The 17,884-nt window shown below is 35.4% G+C and overlaps 1 protein-coding gene across 1 annotated transcript; it reads left to right on the top strand.

Moving 5' to 3' along the window:
- Window positions 1-14,685: 14,685 nt before the first annotated feature.
- Window positions 14,686-16,704, top strand: LOC112750357 (protein PHYTOCHROME KINASE SUBSTRATE 1-like). The gene has a single exon (XM_025799054.3). It carries the CDS (start codon window positions 15,114-15,116, stop codon window positions 16,593-16,595), a length of 1,482 nt encoding a protein of 493 aa, XP_025654839.1. The 5' UTR covers window positions 14,686-15,113; the 3' UTR covers window positions 16,596-16,704.
- The last annotated feature ends 1,180 nt before the right edge of the window (window positions 16,705-17,884 follow it).

The raw sequence follows: 17,884 nt of genomic DNA, 5'->3' as shown, positions 1-17,884 counted from the left end.
TTTATAATAAACTAGTCACTAGGGTTTACAGAAATAAGTAATTGATGCATAAATCCACTTCCGGGGCCCACTTGGTGTGTACTTGGGCTGAGCTTTAACTTTCCACGTGCAGAGGCCATTTGTGGAGTTGAACGCCAGGTTTGGATCCATTTCTGGCGTTCAACTCTGGTTTTTGATCGATTTCTGGCGCTGAACTCCAGAATTGGGCAGAGAGCTGGCGTTGAACGCCAGTTTGCGTCGTCTAAACTTGGGCAAAGTATGGACTATTATATATTGCTGGAAAGCCCTGGATGTCTACTTTCCAACACAATTGGAAGCGCGCCATTTTGAGTTCTGTAGCTCCAGAAAATCCACTTTGAGTGCAGGGAGGTCAGAATCCAACAGCATCAGCAGTCCTTCTTCAACCTCTGAATCTGATTTTTGCTCAGGTCCCTCAATTTCAACCAGAAAATACCTGAAATCACAGAAAATCACACAAACTCATAGTAAAGTCCAGAAATGTGAATTTAACATAAAATCTATTAAAAACATCCCTAAAAGTAACTAGATTCTACTAAAAACATACTAAAAATAATGCCAAAAAGCGTATAAATTATCCGCTCATCACTCTCCAAATTACAAATCAAAATTCTAACAGAAGTGAAAAATTCAAAAGTAAAAGTTGTCATCCTATTCTAAATCAAACTAACTTCTATTTATATATTTCCTTCTATTAATCATTAAGCCTTGAATTTGGACCTTGGCCTTGATGGAATTGGATTGAAGATAGCCTTAGTTGATTGGTCTTGGACTTGAGAAGAAATCTGTTTGCAATTTGGACTTTGGAGCCTTTAAGTTTGAGTCAACGTTTGAGGTAAACTTTAACTCAATCATTTACGTGTTGAAAATTATGTAGAACGGTACTTTTCTGTCACTCACGTTTGAGTTCACGTTTGAGGTCAAATGTAAGCTCAAACGTGCTCCCTCCAAGAACATTTTGAAGCCAACGTTTGACCTCAAGTTTGAGACAAACGTTGGCGTGAACGTTGGCCTCTCCTGGGTAGTAATTGTGCCAACGTTTGACCTCAAGTTTGAGGCAAACATTGGCGTGAACGTTGGCTACTCCAGGGCTTGTTGTTGAGCCAACGTTTGACCTCAAGTTTGAGGCAAACGTTGGCGTGAACGTTGGCTCCTCCAGGGTTAGTTTTTGAGGTGAGGCAAACGTTGGCGCAAACTTTGGCTTCTCCAGGGTGTGTTTTTGAACCAACGTTTGACCTCAAGTTTGAGGCAAACGTTGGCGCAAACTTTGGCATCTCCTGGGTTCTTTCTTAAGCCAATGTTTGACCTCCTCAAGTTTGAGGCAAACGTTGGACCAAACTTGAGCTCTTCCCAGGGTGGTTTTGCTGCCTTCTGTCATCCCCTTTCTTCAACCTTCCTCCAAGCCTTTTGGTCACCTGTCATCAATCAACAAATGCATCAAAGCTATGCTAAAATCATGAGACTTCTTATCATCCTTGACATATAAGCAATTATAGCACAAAACCTCATGAAAATGCATCAATTTACTCATGGTTGATTGAATCCAAATACACATGAATTTCTACCCAAATGACTTACTTGTAACTCAAGAAAGTGTATAAAACCTATAAAACAAGTGAAAAATTGCTTGAAAAACTAGGATAAGATGACTTGTCATCAGAGAATACCAAAGCATGCTATATGGATGAATAAATGTGGGTTTATATGATGGAATCCATTCGAATCAAACCCAAAATATACCTGAAAATATGGACTCATCACTGACATTTAGGGCTTTCTAGCAATATATAATACTCTATAGTTGACATTCGGTTTTTGGGCCAAACAACTCCATCCGTTTAGGGCTGTAACATGGGTCACAATTCCAAGGAACAATTTCCAATGGGCGTGGCACGCCAACTTCTCCCTGCAGCCTGCAACCTTCAACCAAGCCCATTCCAACTCTGATTCAAGCCACAATTGTCAACCAATCAAGGCCACAAGAAGCATCTAGAATAGTTCAATTTTTATTTCATTGTAATTTGCTTTCAATTTATTTAATTTTGTAATTTAGGAGATCCTATATAAAGGCCTTACTTTCATAGAATTAGGGGAAGATCTATCAATTCTAGCAGTGAGCACACTCTACTAGGAGTGGGTCTTCAGACCCTCCCTTTCCACACTTCTCTTCTCCTCCATTTTCTTTCTTACTTGGTAAATATTTTGGTTATGAATTACTAACTCTTTCCATTGGAAAAGAGAGCTCTATTGCTATTTGATGGATTAATTATTTTTATTCTTCTTCTTCTTCTTCTATTCATCTCTCTTTGATTTACTAGAAAGAATTTCGTTCTTCATTCTAGCATTCAATCATCTTGGGAAAGAGATTGAATGACCTTGGGTTTTATGTGAACCTTGGAAGAGGAATCATAAAACCATGCTTGAAATCCTTTCTCACATTGAGTGGATTTGAGTTTTGGGATTAGATAATTGTGACGCTAGATCTACCCATTACTTGGATCAATGAGGATGTGTGGTATAATCAGGGAACAAGCTTCATCTCTTTTCATGAACAATTAGACCAAGGAATTGGCTATTGATCAAGATTGGGGAGATTGAGTTACCAAGGAATTGGGACTGAATCACTCATGATTGCCAAGAGGTCAATGAGTTGCATGATTGAAGATGAGATGAAATCAATTAATCCGGAGAATGCAATATCTCTTGATCCCAATGTTTATTTTATCTTTAGTTCTTATACTTACTTTATGGTCATTTATTTTCCAGCACTTTACTTTCTTGTACTTTACATTTATGCCATTTACTTTCTTGTACTTTATTGCTTTCCTTTACTTTCATGTCATTTACATTTTTTGTTGATTATCTCTCCTTAATGATTGTCTAACTAGAATAATCAATCAACTATTGCTTGCTTAATCCGTTAATCCTCGTGGGATCGACCTTACTCTTGTGAGTTTTATTACTTGATACGACCCGGTGCACTTGCCGGTAGTTAATTATGGAAGATTTAAATTTTTTTATTCAAATTTATGGCGCTGTTGCTGGGGATTAATTGTGACTAACAAACTACTGGTTGATTAATTATCTAGATTAGGCATTTTTTATTTTTGTTTCTATTACTTTCGTTCCTTTATTTTCTCTTGCCAATCAACTATTTGTGTGCCTCACTAAGGATTCCTTGGTGACAAAAGGAAATTCTCTGTTTCTTGGTGATTATGTTATTGACACACAACAATTTCTTTATTTGCTTAGTTTTCTTTCAAATAAATTGAGATGAGATTGCATAAGATAAGTTTGGTGTCGCCTTGCAACAATTTGTTTCCAATTTTTCACTAGATACTTGCATCAATTCTAATTGAAAGTGTCACACTAAGTTCGGTGTGCCACTTATTTTCTATGCAATGTATCATGCACACCCTCTTATTTTTGCAATCACAATGTCTATGTTTCTTGTGTCTTTATTGTGATTCTTAATTTTGCTTGCCTAAAACACATGTATTACTAACACTCCATTGTTTAAGACATTCATGACCCATCATAAACCCCATCACCACTATTTTATTTGTTGCTTGAAGTAATCATTCTAAGTTCTTGTGGGAAGGAGAAGAATAAGAGAAAAAGGACAACAACAACAATGAAGATGAACTACAAGGTGGTAAAGTTTTTTTTCCTCTTATTTGTTCTCTGTACATTCAATTGCATGATTATGTCTTATTCATTTGTATACATGTGTGTTGTGAATACGCATAGCTTGATTGCTGAATTGTAATATGTGCTATGACATTATGACGACCATCTTGAGTTTTGTGAGTTCAAAGTAATTAAGCATCATGTTCATAAACAAGCAAGGTAATTAAAGAAGAAGTTAGTATGTGCTTATAAGTATTGGGAAGTTAGCATGATTATTGTTGCTCAATTGCATTTGAATTTGTTTAATTAAAGTTTTTATCTAGGACATTTTATGAAATTTTTTTGAAATCTTGAAAACCTTGAAGAAGAAAATGCAATTAAGGTGAGAAAAGAAAAGGGAAAGAATGAGAAAGTTGAAGACTCTGAGTACCAATGACAATTCATTTGTCAAGTACTTGTGGTGTTTATGTATCAAGCAAAAAGCTTGAAAACAAAACATTTAGAGTCAAGGCTAGGCTCAAGTTCAAAGAACTTTCTCAAAGCTCAAGGCTCTGAGCATCAATGATTAGAGAGTAAAGAAAAGAAACTAATAAGTTTAAAGAAGTCCTTTAATTAAATGCTTGTGGTGCTTATGTATCAAGTGGTAATACTTGAAAATAAAGCATTTAGAGTCGTAGCTTTCAACAAATGGTGCAAAGCACCTAAGAAGCTAAGCTAAGAAAAAAATGAAAAGCTTGTTTCAAGGAAGAAACATAAAAAAAAAAAGATTTCATAAATTGAGCTAGATAGGAGCATGAATAATTTGAATCTCTTTTGTGATTGTAGCATGCATAAGAAACTAGCAAACCATGAACATAAAAATTGCTACTCTTCTCACCTTGGTTTGTCAAAATTTATTGCATGATTCTTTGTTTGCTTGAGGACAAGCAAAGTTTAAGTTTGGTGTCATAATGACTGCGCATGATGTTATGTTTTTCTATGCTTTTTCATATCAAAATTTAATTCATTATGCTTAATTATTGAGTATTTTTGTGCTTAAGTTGTATATTGCTTTGATTTCTTTGAATTATTTAAATTTGTAAAAAATGGTGGAGAAAAAATAAAAATGTACAAAACAAACAAAAGGAAGCTGGCGTGTCCTGGGCGTGGCACTCCAAGCCATTTATACTGACGTGTCCACGGGCGTGCTTGGGCATGGCACGCCAGGCTTATGAAACAGAAAAGGTGCTCAACACTACACAATGGGTATGGCATGCCAAACATAGGCATGGCACGCCAGTTATACTTTACAGAGAAGGGCGACCAGCACAACATAAAGGGTGTTGCATGCCAAGCATGGGCTTGGCACACCGAGGCATATGCCAGCCTAACCTCCTCCCATTCAAATGAATATATCTTGAGCTACCAAGATCTAGATGAAATAATTCTAGTGCCATTAGAAAGTAGACATTCAGAGCTTTCTAACCATATATAACACTTTATAGTGGACACTGGATTGGAGGAAGATATTCACCCCGAAACACAAAGGAGCACAACACATCCCTGCAGAGATACCAGCCTGACCTCTTCATCTTCAAAGGAACATAACTTGAGTTGTAGAGGTCCAAATGATGTGCGTTTTATAAGGTTGGATATCTGACATCTAGAGCTTTTCAACGATATATAACACTCTATAGTGGATGTCAAACCTGAAGGTGAAATAGACCATTCTTTCAGCGTCACAAGATGGGCATGGCACGCCAAATCTGGGCGTGGCACGCCAGCTCGACGGCGTGGCACGCCAGCTCGACGGCATGGCACGCCGAATTCTTTCCTAAAAAGGGAGTGTTACGCCAGGTCTTGGGTGTGCCACGCCAATTCTAAAAGCTAGAGAGGAAGATTTAGTGGATCATTGAAGGTGTGGCATGCCGAGGTATTTGACTGACTGACCTCTTCACCTTAAACAGGGCATAACTTAGCCTACAGAGGTCCAAATGAGGTGATTTAAGCGGCATTAGAATGCTGACATTTAGAGATTTCTAGCAATATATAATACTTTATAGTTGACATTCAGATTTAGGCCCAAACAACTCCATCTTTTTAGCACTACAACATGGGTCATAATTCCAAGGAACAATTTCCAATGGGCGTGGCACGCCAACTTCTCCCTGCAGCCTGCAACCTTCAACCAAGCCCACTCCAACTCTGATTCAAGCCAAAATTGTCAACCAATCAAGGCCACAAGAAGCATCTAGAATAGTTCAATTTTCATTTCATTGTAATTTGCTTTCAATTTCATTTAAGTTTGTAATTTAGGAGAGCCTATATAAAGGCCTTAGTTTCATAGAATTAGGGGAGGATCTATCAATTCTAGCAGAGAGCACACTCCACTGGGAGTGGGTCTTTAGACCCCTTCCTTTCCACACTTCTCTTCTCCTCCATTTTCTTTCTTACTTTGTAAATATTTTGGTTATGAATTACTAACTCTTTCCTTTGGGAAAGAGAGCTCTATTACTATTTGATAGATTGATTATTTTTATTCTTCTTCTTCTATTCATCTCTCTTTGATTTACTAGAAAGAATTTCATTCTTCATTCTAGCATTCAATCATCTTGGGAAAGAGATTGAATGAACTTAGGTTTTATATGAACCTTGGAAGAGGAATCATAAAACCATGCTTGAAATCCTTTCTCACATTGAGTGGATTTGGATTTTGGGTTTAGATAATTGTGATGCTATATCTACCCATTACTTGGATTCATGAGGATGTGTGGTATAATCAGGGAACAAACTTCATCTCTTTTCATAAATAATTAGACCAAGGAATAGGCTATTAATCAAGATTGGGGAGATTGAGTTACCAAGGAATTGGGACTCAATCACTCATAATTGCCAAGAGGTCAATGAGTTGCATGATTGAAGATGAGATGAAATCAATTAATCCGGAGAATTCAATATCTCTTGATCCCAATGTTTATTTTATCTTTAGTTCTTATATTTACTTTATGGTCATTTATTTTCCAGCACTTTACTTTCTTGTACTTTACATTTATGCCATTTACTTTCTTGCACTTTATTGCTTTGCTTTACTTTCATGTCATTTACATTTCTTGTTTATTATCTCTCCTTAATGATTGTCTAACTAGAATAATCAATCAACTATTGCTTGCTTAATCCATTAATCCTCATGGGATCGACCTCACTATTGTGAGTTTTATTACTTGATACGACCCAGTGCACTTGCCGGTAGTTAATTACGACCCGGTTCTTCACCAACAATCTTTTTTTTTCTTATATTGGACTTGCTCAAGCTGCTGCTCATTGTTGTATGCCTCAAAGCTTTTTTCATTTTGGCCCCATGCATTTAGAGCTCGGCTTGTTTTGCTTATTGCAGCCAATTGAAGTCCATCCATCCTTTTTGCCATTATTTCCATCTGCTGCTGGATTTGTTGGTGCATCAGCTTGTTCTGGGCTAGGATAGCATCCACACCCTCAAGCTCATATACACCTCTCTTTGGAGTTGCTTGTCTCTCTGAGGAGTAGAAGTACTAATTTTTAGCCACCATGTCAATGAGATCATGTGCCTCCTTTGGAGTTTTCATCATTTGAAGTAATCCTCCTGAAGAATAATCCAGCGCCTTTCTTGCTTTCACAGAGAGACCTTCAAAGAAGTTCTGGAGCTTCACCCATTCACTGAACATATCCAAAGGAAATCTTCTGATCAGTGCTTTGTACCTCTCCCAAGCCTCATACAAGGATTCTCCCTCCAATTGTCTGAAAGTTTGCACCTCCGTCTTGAGTTTGATAATTCTTTGAGGGGGTTAAAACGTGGCCAAGAACTTGTTAACCAAGTCATACCAATTTTTTATGCTCTCCTTTGGGAAGGTTTCCAATCACTGAGTTGCTTTATCCCTTAGAGAGAAGGGAAATAGTAGTAGCTTATAGATGTCTAGGTGTACTCCATTAGTTTTAACAGTGTCACATATCCTTAGGAAAATGGATAGGTATTGATTAGGGTCCTCCAAAGCACCTTCCCCATACTGACAATTATTCTGAACCAAAGTAATGAGCTGAGGTTTAAGCTCGAAATTATTGGCATGTACATTAGGAGTGAATATACTACTCCCACAATTCCTAGAATCAGGAATGGTATAGGAGGCTAGCACCCTCCTAGCAGGTTGGGCATTGTTGTTAGCCACTCCTTCCTCATGCACCTCATCCTCCATGACTTGATCCAAGTCCTCTTCGGAATCCTCTTCACTAACAACTCTTTTCCCTTTGCCTTCTCTTCTCAGTCTTAGAAAAGTTCTCTCTGGCTCAGAATCAAAGGAAGTTGATGTTGTCTTTCTCCTTCTTGGCATACACAACACAAAAACAAACCAAATAAAAAGTGAACACTCTATTGCTAGAGTGTGTGTTAGAATTAGCAGACACAATGTGTCAAACAGTTAGTATGCTTAAACAAAAACAAAGAAAAATGCTCAACCTAGACTATCACCCACTTAATTATTGTTAATCTGAATCAATCTCCGGCAACGGCACCAAAAACTTGATGAGCTGGAAATTTGCACAACACAAATTCCTTCGGCAAGTGTACTGAATCGCCAAGTAATAACGCACTATAGAGTGAGGTCGATCTCACAGGGATTGATGGATTAAGCAACTTTAGTTAAGTGATCTATCTAGTTAAGCTAATATTTGATGATTTTGGTGTAATTGAATGAACAGAATGTAATTGACAAGGAAAGCAACTATACTAAATTTAAATTGCTAAAAAATAGAGAGCTAAAAGTAAATTGTGAAATGTAAATGGCAGAAACTTAAATGACAAGAAACTAAAGAGCTGAAACTTAAATGGCAAGAAAGTAAAAGCAAGAATGTAAATGGCTAGGAAAAGTAAATTGCATGAATTGTAAATGGGTTCTGGGCACTGGGAATCAAAGAAAACAAGAAATTCAAAGCAATTGAGTGAAAGAAAGATAATGGGTATGATTCATTAGGGATTGGAGATATCATAATCCGTCATGAATCAATGGGTCTCAACTTCATTCTCAATCATATGAAGTAGATCTATGGCAGATTGTAGTAATTGAATCCCAATTCCTTGGCGACCCAATTTCTCTTAACATAATCAATTGCCAATTCCTTGATATAATTATTCATGAGAAGAGGTTAAGTTCAATTATCTAATCCATAAGCCACACAAGTTCTCATGATCTCAATTCAAACCAGGAATTTATTGATCAAGAGAGTTGTGAGGTAAAGAGCTTCAAACTGAATTCTATAATCCCTCTCCCGAGGCCCATATACATATTCAAGTAAATCTAAACCCCCTTCCGGTAGTGAATAGATCTCTTAAGCACAGAAGCTATCCCTTAGCTACAATAAGCGGATTGAGAAAAAGAAGAATTTCATTAATTCATTTGAATTACAATTGAGCTACTCCCCCTAATGATTGGGGTTTAGTTAATCATCGCTCTAAGAACAATTGCAGGAAATTGAAATTGCATGAAAGTAAATCAAAACTTAATACAAGCTAATGTAAAGTTGCAGAATGTAAAAGTGTACAAAACTAAGAGTCCTAAGCTAAGCTCCAGAGTACGTCCTCTCTATAAGAGTCCTCCTTTTTCCTAAGTTCAAAACTCATCCTATATATACAATCTTCAATTGAGTCTTCAAGTACTTGGATGTGGGCTTTTGGCCTTAGTTGAAGCAAGTTAGGAGTGGCCCTTTCTGAAGTTAACCTTGGCGTTAACTCACTAATGCTCTCATACTTGCATGAGTGCCCCTAGAACTGGCGTTGGTACTGGCCTTAACAACATTGCTAACGCCACAATTCTTCTTCCAAGCTAGCGTTAACACTGGCATTAGTATACTAACGGTTCCACTAACGCCAGCGCATGTTGACAAATCTCCTAGCCCCAACTTTATGCAATGATCGAAGACGTTAGTGTGTTAACATTGGTGGCGTTAACACACTGATAAACCCCAATTTTGTGGTTTATCTTGTGCTTATTTTGGGGGATTTTATCACCTTTTTCCACATTTATTCAATGAAATAGCATGCCTTTGTAATTCTCCCTTAATTTGTGCTTAAGTGTAAAATCATGCTTTTTAGGCCCTTAAATTGGTGATTTTAATTCACTTTAATTTCATTCGATGTCTAGATGTGTTTATTGAGTGATTTCAGGTTCATAAGGCAAGTATTGGATGGAAGAAATGAATAGGAAAGCATGCAAAGTGGAGAACCCATGAAGAAATGAGCATTTGGAGAATTGAGGGCCACGTGCACGCGCCATGCACGCGTACGCGTGAGTAGGAGTTTTGGCCAGCGACGCGCATGCGTCACCCACACGGACGCGTGACGCTCGGCACGTGACCCACTTAAAGTGAAATCGCTGGGGGGCAATTTCTGAGCTGCCCAGGCCCAAATCCAACTCGTTTCTGAGGGTATTTGATGCAAAATTGAAGATTGAGCAAAGGGGGAGCACTTAGTTGTAGAATAGCATTATGTAGTTTAGTTTCTAGAGAGAGAAGCTCCCTCTTCTCTCTAGAATTAGGTTAGGATTAGGTTAATTTCTCTTAGATCTAGGTCCAATTTCTTGATTTCATCTTGTTTCCTCTACAATTCCTTGTTCTAATACTTCAATTCTTCTTAGCTTCTCTTGTTAGTTTCTTATTTTGCTCTCTTTTATGTTGATGAATACTCATGTTGGATTTGGATCTCTTTTAATGCAATTTAATGTTTGATGTTTCCTTTATTGTTGATTTGAGTGTTGATATTAATTTCTTGTAATTGGTAGTTGTTAGATTTTATTCTTCCTTGCAATTTATTATGCTTTCCTTTTATGCCTTCCAAGTGTTTGACAAAATGCTTGGAAGGATGTTAGAGTAGCTTTTTGAGCATTCTTGGCTTGAAAAGAGTAATTAGGCAATCTTGAGTCATGAATACCCAACTCATGTTGGTGATCTAGAGTTGTTAGTTAATATGATTTCCATTGACTCTAATCTTTTGCTAATTCAATTAGTGAGTTGATTAGGATTTTTGGGTTGTGGTTAACTAGTCTTGTTTGACTTTCTCTCATGGAAGATAGCTTATACCTTCTTCCAACATTGGGGATGACGAGATAAGATAAATTCTTGTTAACTATTGTTATTAGTGACTAGAATGGAAAGCCTATGATCTCAATCCTTGCCATGAATGTCTCTCTTTATTAGTTATTTCTCTTTATTACTTGTCTTCTTTAATTTCTTGTTTGATTTACTTTTCTTGCCCATTTAATTTCTTGCCCCTTTTATAAATCAAACCCCCTTGTGTCCTCATAGCCAATAATTGACCACTTCATTGCAATTCTTTGTGAGATGACCCGAGGTTTAAATACTTCGGTTAATTCTTATTGAGGTTTGTACTTGTGACAAAACCAATTTAAATTTGATGCGAGAGTTGTTTGTTGGTTTGGAGCTATGCTTACAACGAGTAATTCTTTTCTATAAGAAGAAAATCTAGACCGATGATGATTCTTGCTATCACACACTAATGTTGGCACCTTCCTCCTTGTGTAGTGGCGTTGGTGAGCTAACTTTGGTCACTAACGTTGCCTTCTTCCTTGACCAACGTTGGCACTGGCATTAGTGGGCTAACTTGGCCACTAACGCCAGCTTCTTCTTCTTCTTCGAGCACGTTAGCACTGGCGTTAGTGGGCTAACTTGGCCACTAACGCCGGCACCTCTTCATTAGCAACGTTGCACTAACGCCAGCTTCTTCCTTGTAAACCACATTAATACTGGCGTTAGTGGGCTAACTTGGCCACTAACGGCAGCACCTCTTCATTGAGCCAGCGTTAACCATGGCGTTAGTGTGCTAACTTGGCCACTAGCGCCACAGCCTCTCTACTTCTTTTCTGCTTCTCCTTTGTTTCTCCTTGCGTATCATCAATCAAACAAGTGCATCAAAGCTTTGTCATAATCACAAGATAATGCATCATTCAATACATTAAATAGTTCTTGCATAAATCTAATGAAAATGATTATAATTCACTTATGTTTGATGAATCAAGACATGCATATATAACTCATCCAAGTGCTTACTTATTGATGAAGATAATGCATGAAACCAAGTAAAAACTATTGAAAATGACTTGTGAAACTAGTCAAAGATGCCTAGGCATCACCCACGTGTTCGCTTTAGGAAATCATGTGCCACCAATCATGCATATGCATCTACCATGCATACACACAACTTAAGACTCATGCGTACGCATGGCCATGAGGAACTACAATCTTCATTTCTTCATGAATTCTCCACTTTTACATGCTTTTTCTCCATTCTTCAAGTCATCCTTTGCCTTCTAAGTCTGAAATCACTCAACAAACATATCAAGGCATCAAATGGAGTTGAAGTGAATTAAATTTGATAATTTTAAAGCATAAGAAGCATGTTTTTTATCACTAAGCACAATTAGGAGAAATTCACAAAAATCTATTTTAGTAAATAAATATAAGATTAGTTGATAAAGCATGCTATAAACTATACTAATGGCTCCCACTACAAAAAAAAAATCTGGTAAAAATGGCAGTTTTTTTTGTATTTACGGCGGTTTGGACCGTCATTATTACCTAGAACGGCGGTTTCAAAAAGCGACGTAATTTTGGGCGCCATTTTGGTTATTACAACGGTTTTTTAAAAATTGTCACAATTCCATGGGCTAAAACGGCGGGCTTTGGGTATGTTAAAACGGCAATTCAAACCCCCATTATTTTCAAATAAAACGGCAGTTTCCTGGTTCGTTAAAATATCGGTTCAAACCGTTGTTATTTCCAGGGTTAAAACGATATTTTTTTGATAGGTTAAAATGGCGGTTTAACTCGCCATTTTATTTTATCCTGACAGAGTGGCGTTTTGGTTGGTTAAAACGGCGTTTGAAACCATTGTTTTTGAGTTAAAACGACGTTTTTAAACCACCATTTTTACCCTCACATTGGCATTATTATTAGTTAAAACAGCGTTTGAAACCGCCATTTTTTTACCGGGTTAAAATGGTATTTCATGTTGTTTAAGATGACAGTTACAAACTGTCCTTTTTACCGGGTAAAAATATTTTTTTGATCGCTTAAAAAGAGAATTTTAACCATTATTTTTATCGCATTAAACAAATAATTTTTTGGTTCAAATTTCTCAATAACGAAAAATCAATACCCATAAACAAAATATTATATAACTTATAAACAAAGTATTAAACATAATATATAATTTTTTAGTATTGAAAATCAAAAGTAATAATTCCTATACAAATAAAGTATCTTAACATAACATGATTTTTTAATTATAAATGTCTTAGCATGTAGCTCTTAATACATATATTCCAGTATTTTAAAATACTTTTAGTGACTGAAATTCATCAGCATCTCTCTTATGAGTGTTTATGTTCCTCAGAATTTGCTTTTCTTCCGCGAGACTCATGCTTCCGTGTCGCATCAATGCATTCAGATTCTATACAATATACATTGTTATCAAGTGTAAGATGTAGATAGACATTAATTATAGCACACTATATACACTACTAAAGTTCTTACATGGTTATCAAGTTCTTCTTCCTTGAACCATTTTTTAGTAGTATAAGCTTCTTATCCCAGACGCAACATAGTCCATTAGTCCTTTACTGACTATTAACAAAAACAGAATAACATCATTATATTATTCTTTGTCTTCTATATCAAAATTGAAGGCTTAAATCAGTGCTTAGAATGAAGCAATTAGAAACAATGCTTGAGCCAACTTCAGATGCTTCAGATTTTAGAAATAGAAATATTTTCTCATCTCAATAAATTTTTATTCTAAAAAAAGAGATTATAAGAATTAGTTATTGATTCGGGTAAGTAAAGCTAATATTGGCGTTGTCGAACTGGTACTGATAAAGTCCTTATATAATGATTGGTCTTTATTTATTTTGGGTCTAGCTGTACTCTAGGTTAGAATATGAACAATTGATAAGAAAGAAAAAAATAAAATATTTTTGAAAGAATTTTAAATGTACCGGAAATACCGGTATTCTAGTTATTTTAACCGTCGATCTGAATTATACAAAATATATATAATATATATTAATTAAAATCAACGGTTAAAATAACTGGAATATCAGTGCATGTTCTCCGGTACACTTGAAATTTTTCCAATACTTTTATATATATATATATATATATATATATATATAGTGACGGAACTATAGATTAACTAATCAAAGTAGTTTTATGGAACATGTTCTCCTCTCTAGTAGTTTTCACCCTCGCTCCTGAGAGGAGACAAATCAGAAGGGTCCCTCGAAGGCTCGAACGTGAGGATATGTGCATCTGTTAATTTAGGCATATAAATATTTTGAAAAAATTAAACTGATAAATGTTTACGAAATTCAATTCAATTTTTATTTATAAAAAATTTAAAAAATATCTTTAATATTTGTCTAAAATTTTAATTGTCTTCAAAATTTAAAACGTCTATTAAATTTCTAATTTCGTTTTTTATTAGAATTATTTATTTTTTTAACATTTACTCTTATCTGATTCACACACTTTTTTAAAAATAATTTTTAACTGATTTCGTTAGGATATCGTATATTGACTTTAGTTAAGATTTTAATAAAACATTTTTATCTCAAGTGATGATAATATATACGATGACTTCGTATTTTGCAATACATATGACACCGAAAGTCTATATAAATATGAGGTTTTATTTAACTTGTGTTTTAAGAACACATTTTTAAAATATAATAATAAATATTTTAAATTTTTTAATCTATATATTTAATGTACCGAAAATATAGAAAAAAGTTAGAATTTTAATAATTTTTAATGAAATATTTTTTATAGTATTTTTAACATGTATTTTTAAAACACAAAATAATAAAATTCTAAATATAATACTAGTCTTTCTTGAGAAGGGTGATTTTTTAATAATAATAATAATAATAATAATAATAATAATAATAATAATAATAATAATAATAATAATAATAATAATAATAATTTCACCTATAAAAGATAGAGAAAGATTACAATGAATTTCGCTTGGCCTGGGAAATTTGCCAACTTTCTAAACATGTTTAGTTTTGGAAGGAATCTATGAACACAGCATATAGACTGAGATGATGAGTTTCAAGAAAATTCCGCGTGAAAATCCCAGATGAAGTGTCAATTAGGCTAAGAAGCACATGGCCCTACCTACTTTGACATTTTCGTTGTTCCACTTAATAAACACCCACTCCTAATTCATTCCTACATATCCATATGCAACCATATTCATCATCGCTTCATCATTTTCCAAATCCTCACTAGTCTCTACCTTTATCTTCTCATAATAACAATTTTCCTAAGAACCTTGCTAATTGAAACATACACCTATATCAATTCTCGTTTTCCCTCAAACTATTTTGTTTCTTTTAATTCTACTATATATATATATATAAGCCAATTAAGCCATTTCCATAAACATGGTAATCATAGCATCCACTACTGCGAACAGCAACATGCATAACTTGCAAAATTTCGACTCTAATCAGAATAACAACCACCACCTCCGAAATGCTTCGATCTCTTCCTACTTGAACACCAATGAACAACAACAACCGACTTTTGTTGACTCGTCAAGCCAAAACTTCAACAGCAGAAAGGAGGGAGAACCTCTTCCTTTTCTTCAACATGGAATAATGAAGGAAGAAGACTGCGAAATCGGCGTCTTTGAGGCCGAAAAGTACTTTAACGGAGCAGAAGGAGGAGAGGTTCTGATGAGTCAAAGAAGAAAGAACCAATATCATCACCATTATTACGACCAGAAAAAAGATGAACAAAAATCTACGGAGACTGGAAAGTTCAACAACAGAAGCAGCAACAAGTTTGGAACACCGAGCAGCGTTCCTTCTGAATCAAGTTGGAACAGCCAAAGTGCACTGTTACAGAGTTCCTTGAAAGAATCTTCAAGACTCAAAAACAACAAGGTACAAAGAAATAAGGCTAGTTTTCTTGCAAACCTTGGATGCAAATGCTATTGTTCTGATAAAGATTCTGTTGCTATTAGCAACAACACTAGTAGCGCAAAAAAGAACTTGAATCCGGTTCTGGATACTAATAATCATCATCATCGTGATTCGGTTAAAGAAACTAATCCTCATGCAGAAGCAGAAATCTCGCTGGACAACAACAAAGAGAAGTTGTTGAACAGAGAAAACGCTTTATTAGCACTGAAGAAAATTCAACTTCAGGAAAAAGCAGAGAAATCAAGAAAATCATTGGAAGTGTTTGGTTCTCCAATCTTGAATCATTGCACGAGCAAGTCATTGAGCTTTGATAAAAGATTGGTAATGCATTCTTCTTGGGATGATGATGATGCTGATGCTGTTGTTCTTCCAAAAATAGAGGAAACTGATTTAGCAAAAAGAGAAAATGGAAACTACAACGATGATGATTGTGAGAGTGATGCAAGTTCAGATTTATTTGAAATTGATAGTCTCACAGGGAAGGCAAATAATCCCTTCCTTGTTAGACCAATTAGAACTTCTTGCGAAGTTATTTCCTTCTGTGCTAGCCCTGTCACAACGTGTTATGCGCCGAGTGAGGCTAGCATAGAATGGAGCGTGGTAACTGCGAGCGCATTTGAGTACTCGGCCATGTCTGATTGCGAAGATCAAAGGTCTGTTGCAACCCTTAGGAGTCCAGCTAGACCACAGCCGAAAGCTGGAAAAGAGGTGTATAAGCGGCGTCCGGGCATGCTGTTGGGCTGCAAGAGCCAAAAAGCAGTTGGAGTGGCCTCCGAAACCGTCAAGGCATCTGAGAAGCTGAGCCCCAACTCCCAATTTAGTCGCAAATTCGATAACATTAATCAAGTGGCAAGGTTTCAAGCAGAGACAAAGCAGGGAAAACCACCAATGCAACAACGTTCACACCCACCACATGCTTCCCAACTCTTGTGCATTTAGCTGAATATTAATTATTGTGTCTTATCTTTTGTTCGATTTGGAAAAAAAAAATTGTTTCAATTATAATGTATCTTGGCTTAGTATTAAAAAATTCTTGTTTATAATGCATCTGAGTTTTTTTTTTTTTGTTCAGAATAATGGTAGCATAATCAGAACTTATTGAAAATGAATGATTTTATTATTATATGCATGCATTGGTTTCATATGAAGAAAGATAGAAATGTGATATATCCTATTAGGAAGTGCCTCTTTCCAATGTCATGTGTGCTCATCAAGATCATGCTTATTGTTGTATAGCTTTTTGTTTTATTGTATGTGTCATTGGATCGGATCGTAGCCATTTAGACAAGGAAAATGCATTTATCATGGACTTTTCAACTGCTTTTCCTTTTCACTTTCCATCATCCCCTCCCCTGCCTCTCTCTTTTTGAGGACCACAAGCAAAAGGGAAAAAGAAAATTTATGGATGTGTAGTTTCATGTATTGTTGGCTATTATTGCATTCAACCAACAAATAGAAAGAAATGGTTCATTTGAGTAAATATTAAGAAAGTAAAAGGTTTAAAATTTTTTATATTAAAAATGTTAGGAGAATAATTAAGAAAATAAGTTAAGTCTTTTAATAATTTTTCATTATGAGTACGAAAATCTTAATCATCTTTCAAATTAAAAAAACATGGACCATCATGAAGGGCGTTTTGCAATTGCATTGTCCACTACTATTGGTAAGTGTACGTCTTTGAATTTACATATCTTAATACATTTATTTAGATATATTAATTCAATGATGTAAAAAAAATAATAATGACAAATAAAACTAAATATAAGGCACAGTAACTTCCACTTTTTATTATGCATTTAGATGCAAAGTCTGTGAAACAGGCTCATGTTGATCATGTGATGATTGGAGCTTATTTATATCCATACGAGACAGACAAAAGTTGACACTACTGATATATATAACATTTAAAACCTCAAGGATATATGGAATATCCTAAAAGCAACATTCAACTAGAAAAATCAACACCGAAATATGTTCACCAAGGAATGAAGGCAATGTTGTATTCAATTCTAGAACTACCTCATAAATAAGGCGGTCCATGAAGATAATTAATCATTTTATGCAATTTTATATGTTCTTATGAGCTCAAAATGTCTTGAATTAATGTTTAATTAAAGTATAAATATAATTCATGACTGAGTTGAGCATATCACATTTAATTTAGGTAATATTACAATTTATTTGTTATTTTTTTACAAAATATTGTTTTAGAAAATAGATTATTGATT

This window comes from Arachis hypogaea, chromosome 15 (genome assembly GCF_003086295.3).
Source record: "Arachis hypogaea cultivar Tifrunner chromosome 15, arahy.Tifrunner.gnm2.J5K5, whole genome shotgun sequence".
Classification (NCBI taxonomy): domain Eukaryota; kingdom Viridiplantae; phylum Streptophyta; class Magnoliopsida; order Fabales; family Fabaceae; genus Arachis; species Arachis hypogaea.
This window is presented reverse-complemented; position numbering and strand designations above follow the sequence as displayed.